General features: G+C 31.8%; 1 protein-coding gene across 1 annotated transcript; it reads left to right on the top strand.

The window, feature by feature from the left end:
* Positions 1 to 3,178: 3,178 nt before the first annotated feature.
* On the top strand, positions 3,179 to 4,132 carry LOC132740947 (uncharacterized). The gene has a single exon (XM_060729008.1). It carries the CDS (start codon positions 3,179 to 3,181, stop codon positions 4,130 to 4,132), a length of 954 nt encoding a protein of 317 aa, XP_060584991.1.
* The last annotated feature ends 7,484 nt before the right edge of the window (positions 4,133 to 11,616 follow it).

Raw genomic sequence — 11,616 nt, 5'->3', positions numbered from 1 at the left:
ATTTTAAATACCACAAAGCAAAAACTAGAAAGTACCGAAAACAATATTTATCCTCTATTTAGTATATAATTTTTCATAATTGCGTAAAATGGCTGCCAGGGAATGGTCAGCTGTGCACTGCATACTTTAGAAGAGCCGAATAAAATATATCCAGACGAAATTTTGTTAAGATCTGCGTAGTTATTGAAATTATAGGGGAAGCGTTACGACACAAAAATTACATTATGACTGTACTAGAAGTACTCGTTTTATACTGTGACAGGACGGGTACGCTTCACGTCAATGTCGTAATGTGCGAGTTATCCGACACCACGTGTCTTATTTATCATATTGACAATTTTTCTCCAAATGGCTGATCATTATGCCTTGAATATCCCGATTAAACGATATATGAATATATTAAGCAACCAACGATAAAACATTGAACCTGAGCATAAACGTAGTATATAAGACATTTAAAGCATCCGACTCGTTTCCTTACCAAATCTAACCTAAATTAAACAGTACACGTGTGATCCTGTTTTGCTATATTTAGGGCGGCTATTAACGTTTCTAAAACCAGAACTTTGTCCAGACAGCACTAGTCTATCAAAACCATCTAAAAATACAAAACTTTTTTTGTTTCCTAGTTTCTTCAAGTCAACAAATGGAAATATTGAAATATTCAGATGCACTAACACCGATGCGTTTTGTCCAAAATGCGAAATAGTTCCCCTTAAAAATTAGGTGGAGACAATGTGTTTACGCATGATTTAATTTTCCACGATATTAAATTTTCGGTAAACAAAAGACAATTGCAAAGTTCATTATTTGTAAACAGAGATAAAGAAAACATTATACATATAAAATGTAAAATAATGTGAAAAACATGTATTGAAATAAATATGTTCAAACTAAAATGAAATTTATGAACTCTTTGCAACGAAATGAAATTATATGTTTCATTAGAAATAACAGAAAAACTAAGTAACTCTTTGAATCTTCTATTTTACGAATTGTACTATATTTATATTATGATAATATTTTGTTGACGCACTGTGGTCTAATTTATAATACTGTAAGTCATGATTGGTTTATCAGTCAACATTTGTTCAGTATAACATACTAACAAACTATGCGAATAAAGTCATAATTCAAACTATGACTAGCAAAATAATGTCTATGTTAAACAAAATTCATCAGTGTCATATACATTCCACAGCATGACTTAACTTGTAAAAATTGTGCATTCAATATTTAACATGTCCCCACACTCTGGTAAAATAATATCGATTTCGTATAACTAATGGTGTAATTTGTAAGTGATAGAATATGTGCTAATGCACCGATGCACCGTGATAAAGTTACCGTTTACGATGCATATTACTTTGCATATTTGATTTTTAAAGTAAATGCCAATATCCATCTAATCCATTACTATTTTGATAATCATGTTGGTCAGTACACTTTTTAGTTATAGACTACGTCTTCTTTTAAGTTTAAAGTTAAATCAAAATTATTAGAATAACATATATTTCGTATAATTCTTTCAATACTGTTTTGAATTCGCGTCTGTCTGTTCAGTGTGTACACACTTTCAGTCCACGTTAACGTAGATATGCAGCTATATACATTCTATAAAATTTGAAAACATGGGATTTAATGATTCCCATTTTTAAGAGAAAAATAAATTCGGTGTTTCTAGGAAACCACATATTGGCAACTTCATTGGAAACGTTATCTCAGACATTTTTTTCTTTTTACTTTGATTTTTTAATTTATACAGTAACACTTCTGTCCGATGTTTATTTTTATTACTCAAGGAAATTGAAAATAAACCTGTTTATATCAAGCATGAGTCCTTGGCGAAATAATGACTCACAAATTATATTTATGGATAATTTAAGATAATCGATATATCAGAATATTGTTATTTTAAATTTTATGAAGTATGCATTACAACCAGGATTTTTAAAGGAATTTACTTATTTCTAGAACTATTATATTCTTAAAAAATATGACATTTTGGAAAATGTTAGACCAAGAGTTACGATTTGTGCTTCTTTCATGTTAGGCTGTTCATAAAGTTAAGGATTTAATATTTACACAACAATGTATATATGTGTAGTTCACAAGACTGAATGAAAATTGCCATAGTCAGTGTTTATCATAACATGTTAAAATTGCTTATGTATCTCTTTCCGTTAAAAGAATTTATTCGCAAATAAGAGATTATTGAATATTTACACGCTTATCGGAACAAATGGAATGTCATATTGACTGTAATGCCTTGGTCAATAAATCGACTTTTTTAATACGGGAATATGCATTTTCATTAAACATTTTAGATGCGTAAAGATACAATATATAACAACACAGTCATCTGGTTTGGAATGGATCTTTCAAGAACTGATTTATTTATAAAGAAAACGATTAAAGAATTAAATAAATTCATGATTGTAACATGAGCTGCTATAGTATTCATATTTATATTGATATTATTGATAAACTGGTGATTAGAATGTGGTTTCCCGTACGTACATGCAATTGATAACGTTGACTCATTTATCCCAAAACAAGAAGCAAGGCATCTTTTACTAAAGTAAGCAATGTTTAATGATCGATTTCAGTAGTTTTTTCTACCAAAGACAACAATCCATTTACAATACTGATCTGTCAAAAACAAAAGTTACGGTATTGATAAAATATCCGACAAAACAAAGGAAGAAAAACAATCCAATTTACTTATGATGAAGTTGATGATTATGATTGAGTATGCAACATTCGTTTACAAGGGTTTGCAATTGCATTTGGTTTAAACAATATTTCGTCTTCCATAGTTTTAAGCAAAAAGTCAATACATAAATTACATCCAGGATTTAGAAGAATGAACTCTGATGTTGATTTTACCAGTCTGCACGTGTTATATCAAGGACACGTGTCGCACCTTTGAAGCTTCTGACATTACCAAGGCTTGAACTTATGGCTGCAGTGATTGGTTCAAGACTTCTGCAGCACGTACAACAGACAATACCTACAGCATCCGTACACATGTGGTCTGACAGTCAAATTGTTCTTCACTGGCTGTCATCCAACCGGAAGTTGAAAACATTTGAACAGAATAGAGTGACTGAAATACACAATCTTACAGAGAACAGAAGGTGGATTGTACTGTCCAACCGAGCACAATCCGGCTGACATGTTGACAAGAGGAATTACAGCTACTGAATTTCTGAAGAGTAGATTATGGAGAAAGGTCCTGATTGGGTTAACTGATGAAAATCGGTACCCGAAGCCAACAGCTGTTGTAACAACTGTTTTACTAGCAGAAGAACAAGATGATACACTTGTTACCATGACAACCTACGGAATTCACAATGTCATTGATATCAACAGATTTAGCCATTACAGAAAGCTTCTTAGGGTGACAGCCTATATGATGAGATTCATTCAACATTGCCGATCTGCAAGAACTTCCGATAATACGTCAACTCTGACGTTAACTGTAAAAGAACTTGCCGATGCAGAGAAGATGTGGCTTCATAATTGCCAAGCAACCACCTATAGCGCTGAGATTACATGTATCAAGACCGGAAGGAGAAACCTAACGCTTGTTAGGCAACTACAATTATACCTTGACAATAATGGCTTCATTCGCTGTGGTGGTAGGATTCATAACGCCCCTTTAGCTGAGCAAACCCGATTCCCATATCTGCTTCCGGCAAACCACCAACTGACGAAACTTATAGTTATAGACGCCCATGAAAGACACTTACACGCAGGTACGAGTGCACTTATTACCCATATACGCCAGAAATATTGGATTCCATCGATACGCCAGTGTATTCAGAAATTACTCCGGAAGTGTAACCAGTGCCGCCGAGTGTCAGGAAGACCGTACACAGCGCCAGATCCACCACCTTTGCCAAAGATACGAGTTCAAGATACACAACCATTTACTGTGACTGGAGTTGATTTCACCGGAGCTTTACATGTACGAGGAAAAAACAAAAATGAGAAGGCATACATTTGTTTTTTTACTTGTGCTTCGACCAGAGCTGTTCATCTAGAAGTAGTCTCAGATATGACTGAATCTTTATTTTTTCAAGCGTTTAGGCGATTCAGTAGCAGAAATCTCTACCCAAGGTTATGATATCTGATAACGGAACAACTTTTCCAAGCAGCAGCAAATACAATACGCCAATTAATGAATTCTACTTCCGTAAAAGACACGTTACACAACCATGGTACAGAGTGGAGATTTATTCCCAAGCGCGCTCCCTGGTTTGGTGGTTGGTGGGAAAGATTAATCGGTCTTACCAAAACAGCTATCAAAAGGGTTCTTGGTAATGCATACGTCACTTATGATACTCTCCAAACAATCGTAACAGAGGTAGAAAACGTCATGAACGACCGTCCGTTGACTTACGTTACGTCAGAGTCAACCGATCCAGAACCAATTACACCAGCTCATTTTGCTATACGGACGGCGTTTGACAACCTGCCTTACAATGAAGATATACCGAACCAACCAACCAAGTTTCAAGAGATGGGATCACCAAACAAGCGAGAATACAGTCACAGATCATTAGCCATTTCGGGGATAGATGGCGCCACGAGTACTTGACGTCATTACGCCAGTATCACAAAACTACGGGAAAAACAATAGCCAAACGATAAAGGTCGGCGATGTAGTAATTATTCATGATGAAACCCCGAAATCACAGTGGAAATTAGGAACTATTGAACAACTGATCACTGGTAAAGATGGATTGACACGAGCAGCCATGGTTTCGCACCAGTAACGGGCACACTACATTCAAAGACCAATTGTAAAGCTCTACCCCCTTGAGACTATGTAACAGTTACCATATTTTGCGCCTGGGAGGATGTCGTAAAGACGACGTTACGTTAGCGGGAACGGCAGGCAGACAACGTTACGTTGGCGGGAAGAAGAGTTTATACGACGTCATTTCCGTTGTATTGTTATTTTACCGTTAATAAACATTATCATTTTAGACACAACGCAAAGTAGTTGCTTCTTATTTCACTGACCACTTTATACATACATGTACATTATTGTATATATGTATATGTCCGAGCTATATGTATATAAATTGCATATGTGCCTATAATTGATCGACATCAACAAAGCATGGTCATGGTACTTACAAAACCTAGTTCAATGAGCTACTATTATATTATAATTATTTAATACTTGTTGTTTACTTTATACAACTGAAATGCAAAACTTCGTTTAAAAGCAGTAATATGATTATGTCCGTAGGAATTTGTCATTTTTCATTTTTAGCTTACCATTCAATATATAGATATGTGATAATTTTATAAAATCGTTAAATGAATTCGATAGGCAATGTTAAATAATGCAGATTCCATTTCCATATCAAATGTTGATAACCTCAGACAAATTTGCGTAAAAATCAATTAAAAAACAACAGTTTCGTCGAAATTGGTTCTTAAGAGTAGGGTTCATATTTTTTTAATACAATAATTATGCAGCTCAACTAATTTATATATTGATGCATATCATGTATATTAATGAAACTTTTTCATAACAATCTCATGAGGAACAAAAACCCTTGGGTATTACCACACTTAATATGATTATGTAGTTCTGAATATATAACATCTCGTGAAAATATCTCGAGTTTTCTCCTTCTTAAAATAAAGGTATCTGGGCACGTGCAGGTTTAAGATGTCATTTTTGCTCCACCTTGCCATCTTATTAAAAGTGCGATTACAAATAAGTAATAAAATATATAAAAAAATACTAAATTACATAGCAAAAAGGGAGGGCAATGCAACTGTCACGGTACTTTTAGACCTTGCAACGTAAATCATCTAAATTAAATGATGTTGTCATATTTTGCAATATTGTAGGCGTGCACTGAGAATTAACTATCACATTTAAGTGGTTCTGTTGGTACTTTATTATCTGTCTTTAGTTTTCTAGCCAGTGCTACTATTCAATTACAATAAATCAAAATTACTTGCAAGAATTGATGATAATATTGTCATCGTAAAAAGCAATCTGTAAGATTTATTATTATTATTGTTATTTTGTTTACAATGAATTGATTAGTTATCAAATTTCAAGACTAAAGTTCTATTTTGTGTTTTGTGTTGTTTACCGAGTAGGCGATAGAATTAATTTATTTATGATTTATAGGAGAAACTTATATTATCTTAATATTATTTGTAAAACAAAAGAAAATATGTGATCATACGAGTATATGGTGCTAAGTCAACAGATTGAAGATAAACACAATGACTGTTCTCTGTTTTGCAATCCTTTACAATTCAATGTGTACCGTGTCTGTATTGCGATTATATGCTCTTGTTACTCCATCACTGTTCCCTTCTTTGGAGCCTATACATCTTCACTTGTACCTTTTTGGTGATAACAGGAAGGGAGTCTTTTTTTTATACACTATAAAATTGTTGTTTGATAAGTTTATAAACGTATTGATCGGAACGACATTTTCTTTCAAGAATATCAGACTATATTGTTATTATAAATTGATTATCGCAAGATTTGTATTGTGAAACATTCATATCTTTGTCTGAACTTATGCCTAAAAATACTTTTGAAGTCTAAACCAATTACGATAATATTCAAATACGAGAAATGTTAATGCATCTTTTTACAAAGAAAAATGTATCTATCGTAGTACGAAGTGCCATATTTGAATACAAAAACATTTAATGATAATAAATGCATCTTTTGCAAATAGAATTGTATCTATCATAGACCAACATGCCATATTTGGATGCAAGAAATATCTTTGCATCTTTAAACAAATAGAAATGTGCATTGTATCTACCGTGGAACAAAATGCCATACATGTGTATTTGAATACGAGAAATATCAATTAAACGTCCCCTTGTAGTATCATCTTTAACATATATGATAGTTGTTTCAGTTTTTTAATTGTGAAAGCGTTCCCTATTTTTGCGTGTTCAGAAGAATAAGTAAGACAAAATGTATTTCTCTACAATAAACACTTTAAAGTGGTCAAAGGGCTTCGTTTTTTCTTTATTTATTTATTTCATTTTTCATTTATTTATTATTAATAAGTTAATAAATAAATAAATTAATTTATTTATTTAATTTTATTTATTAATTAATTTATTTATTCATTCATTCATTCATTCATTCATTTTATTTATTTATTTAATGAATCAGTCAAAAAAAAAAAGTGTTTTATGTTTTATAATATAAAAAGGTCTTGCACATCTAGTGACGAAAAATTCGCCCAACCGTATATTGTGTATTAGCAAAAGGGGTTGAAATAAACAGCAACAGGTTTTTTCGATTTTGCGTCTCGTGTTTTTTTTTTTCTTACATGTTCATCAGATGAAGGGGAACATTTTTGTTCGAATGAGCATCAAATTAATGTAAGCCATCCTGGGGCTATTTTCCCTGGCGGATGAATCAATCTCTAACATCAGTAGCACTCAACTATTCTTTGAAGCTGATCGTATGCGGGCCGACGGTCATGTTCGTGGAATTCCTCTCTGTTGAAACACGTTAACTGCATTTTGAAAAATTTTACTTCCACCAAATTTGGTTAATTGTCAAAAAAAAAGGCATTTCATTATATCATTTCAATCTCACAAAAACACATTTTTTCATCAAAAAAATATATCGCTGCCACCTCCACTCCTATACAACAAGCTTTTAAAAACATGGGGATTGTATTTTCAACGGTCTTTTTCCGATTTTCTACATTAAGTTTCACAAATTGGACAATGCCCATTGCGAGCGACTTGACACAGCTTCATTTAAAAAAAAAAATAAACTGTCGACTCATGTAAAGTTTTGCATGTATAACATACTCAATATTCATGATTTTTTTATGACTTTCACATATTTTAATACATAAGGGTTTTTAAATATCCGTTCGTTTTTGGTATAAATCTTTATTCCCTTTTTTAAATTTTTCTATAGCCCTAAAAAACTAGTGACTATAATAAGGGCCCCTTCTAATTGAAGATGATATCGATGTTGCTGGAGAAATAATCTTATTCATTTTTTTGGCTCAAATTTTTTTCATTTTTTTGCGTTGGGGGGGGGAAAATAAAAAAAGGGAAATTGATAAAAACCTAATGTAGAAAAAATATTTCATCCCCCTTTAAACAACGAATTTGGTCTAAAAATTCCCTCATTGAAACCGGGTTCGATATGACGGGGGCCCCCCCTTCCCCCCCCCAAAATGCATTCGAAACTTTAAATTTTTTGTAAAAACTTAAAAAGGGCTTACAGAAAGGTTCAAAAGGAAAATGAAAAAAACCCTTACTTTTAAGACAACTTTTTCCTAAAAATAAGTACAACAATGATATATTTTGTCACTTCTTTAGGGATTGGCGGGGGACAAATACTTTTAAAAGGCCCTTCGTCCGCTTACATTAATTTAAAAAAAAATACATTCATTTGCATAATATTTTGGCTTTAAAAAAACCCCTTAATTAATTGATATTCAAAAAAAAACCGGTGAATGTCGATTCCGGGTTTTCTACAGAAGTTGCTGTATCAAGTTAAAAAAAAAATCGAATGGACTGTCGTCATTGTATTAATTTTTTTCCTGGGCCTATATTAACTAAAAAGGAAATGTATGACAACTTGAACGGACTAGCAATTAATAGCTTTTTAAGATTGCAATTTTCACTTTAAGGGGTTGCTTGCTAGGAAGGGAAAAATATAAAAAAATTTACCAATGTCAATGCATTTTTAAGTCTCTAATTGTCAATAATCCATTTTTACCTTTAATCGTCAACAGGGGCCTGTTACAAAAAGAGACACCCTTTAATTTAAACCCCGTTGTCCGTCTATTATCGGTTTGACTTCCTGAAAAATTTAAAAAAGGCAAGGACTGAAAAAAAAAGGTTTTTCCCTTTGGGGAAAATTTTAAAAATTAAAAAACTAAAATGGGGTTTTGGAATTTCATTGGGTCTTTTTTAAAAAACATTTTTCAAACCCCATTTCTAAAATAAAATTTTTTAAGGATAGCTCTATGTTTAAAATTTTAAGGGGATATGTTAAAATAAATGTAAGGGAAATTTGAGGATAGTTTTTTTAAAATTTTAGGTTTAATTTGTAAATTTTGGAAAAACTTTTTTAAAGTAAAAGGGAAAAAAATTAAAAGGGACCCCTTTAAAAAATAGAAGCTTTTTTCCTCTTTAAAAAAAAAACCCAAATCAAAAATCAATATGTTTAAAATTTAATTTCAATTTTTTAACAAAAGGGTTTTTTCTTAATGGGGGCAAACAAGACAAAATTTAAACCTTTTATTTTTATTTTAACCCTTGCTAATTTTCTGTTTGTATTGAAAAAACTTGAAAGAACAAAACCTTTTTGCATTTTAAAAAGTTATACTTGGGGCCTTTGGTTATTTTTTTTAAAAAAGGATATTTTTTGGGTTTTAAACATGATACAATATTTTCTCGAGATGTGTAAACCTTTGGGGGATATGGGTTTGGGAAACCAATCACGTTTGTACCAAATTAAAAAACCATTCGCTCACTACTTTTTTTTTTTAAAAAAATCCACCGTTATATCCAGTAAAAAAAGGAATGGGGCAAAATTAAGGGCAGGATTTTTTGGCAAAAAAGTAACAAAAATTTCGCTTTTTGGGCGACGAAACGAGGCCCGGATGGGTTTAAAATGGAAAAATATTTTTTTTAAAATTGTACACCAAACATGAAAAAAGGGAAATTTGGGGAAATTTTGCGGTTGGGCTGAACTTTTTTTTCTTTTAAACTTTTTTAAAAACCCCTATAAAATGTTTTTTTTTTTTCAAGCGGTTTAAGGGGGCCAAATTTTTTTTTATATCTTTAAATACAAAAAACCGTACTTTTGGGCTTTATGTTTTTTTTTATACTCGATCTACCTGGGCCCTTTTTCCCCCAATATTCTCGTGTCTTTCTTTAAAACCTAATTCAGAAATTTTAAAAAAAGAAAATCTGATCTTTTTTTTTCAAGTAAACCCCGGGGAATTCGTGAATAAAATCGGGGGGGGGAACCACAAGGGGTTAAATTCCTCTTTTTAAAACTGCTAATTTTTCTTTTTTTTTTTCCCCGGGCCTTTCTTCTATTGTTATAGGGGACATTTTTGAAAGTTTAAAAATGTCTTAGTTTTAATTTCTGTTTTAAAAAAAAATAATTTTTTAAAAAAGATTTTTAAAAATGTACCTATTTATGGGGGAAGAAAAAAAAAAAAGGTTTCACCGTTTTTTAAAGGTTTAAATCAATTGTCTTTCTAAACAAATTTTTCAAAAACCAGTTAAAATTCCTTGAAAAAAATTTTTAATGCGGGTTTTAAAAGTAAAACTGTGAAGCAGCTGTATGTGCTTATTCATTTTTTGAAGTTTTAAAATTAAAAAGGGGTTTTGGTTTTCGTTTATTTAGGTTGTTTTTTATTTTTTTGGAATAGCGTTGCACAGATTCGGGGGTTAATTTAGGGTTTAATTTGGGAAACTTTTTTTTGCGATAAAAAAATTTACAGGATGTTTTTCGTCCCAAAAACCCTTATCGTTAATTCAATTAGGGAATTTTTGTTTCCCTGTATTTATTTTGGGGTTTTTTTCCCTTTTTTTTAAAAATGCCTCATTTTTAATTTTTTTAAAACATTTTTAAAGTTTTTTTTTTTAAACTGAGGGAACCCCAGGGGGGGAAACCCCCTAAAAAACATTTTAAAATTCGAAAGTTTTTGATTTTTTTTTTTTATTTTTTTTAAAACCTTTTCATTTCCTAGGCATCCCCGGAAACCATAATGACCCCTAACCCCAAAAAAATTTTTAAAAAGAAAATAGTTTTTTTGGGGAGATTAGTTCAACAGATCCACATTTGGTACTTTTACTTAAAATTAATTACTTATCTCCCTTTTCTTTTTTTTTTCTTTTGTTTTTTCCTTTTTTGTATTTTTTCGGGTGTTTTTTCCCCGGGTTTCAAAGATTTTAAAGTGTTAAAATAAAAAAAAAGGGGCAATACCCAAAAAATAAGGCAGGACAGAGTGAGGGTTTTCTTATGCACTGCGTTTTTTTCTTTTTTGAGTTTATATCAAACCAATCTTTGTTTTTTTGATATCTCTTGTAGTTTGGGGGAGTTTTTGGGCCCCAACAAGGGGAAAAAGGCCCGACGAACGGACATAGGGACGTACCCACGGACAAAAACGCCGACTATATGCTTTTCCCCCTTTGGACAGCCCAAAAAAAACAGAATTTTTTTTTAACCCTTTGTCGATTTTAAAATTCCTGAGAACGAACGCAAAAAGAAAACCATTTTTTTTTCAGTTAATAAGGGGTTTTTCTTCTAGTTTTTTAGTCATCATTTTGACTTTTTTCTTTGAATTTTTTTTTAGGGTTTTTTTAAGTTTTTCGCTTGAGAAAAAATTTTATAAAAAAAGAAAAAAGCAACACGATTCTTCAAAGTTAAAATTTTCAAAAATTGTAACAAACACATCAATATTTTTATGTCGGCCCGGGGAAAATTTCCCTCTTTTTTCATGCGAGTGATATACTGTAAGGATATACAAAGTATGTTTTTTTTTTTAAAGGGGTAAACCCCCAGTTATAAAAAAACTTTTATTAAACGAAATATTCATGGTGATTTTTTTT

The sequence above is a fragment of the Ruditapes philippinarum genome, unplaced genomic scaffold (genome assembly GCF_026571515.1).
Source record: "Ruditapes philippinarum isolate M1 unplaced genomic scaffold, ASM2657151v2 ctg4854_1_1_1_1, whole genome shotgun sequence".
Taxonomy (NCBI): domain Eukaryota; kingdom Metazoa; phylum Mollusca; class Bivalvia; order Venerida; family Veneridae; genus Ruditapes; species Ruditapes philippinarum.
The sequence above is the reverse complement of the archived record's forward strand: the minus strand, read 5'-3'. Positions and strand labels throughout refer to the sequence as shown.

Excerpts from the sequence above, each read along its gene's own strand:
- LOC132740947 (XM_060729008.1), top strand. The coding sequence starts at position 3,179 with ATGTTGACAAGAGGAATTACAGCTACTGAATTTCTGAAGAGTAGATTA.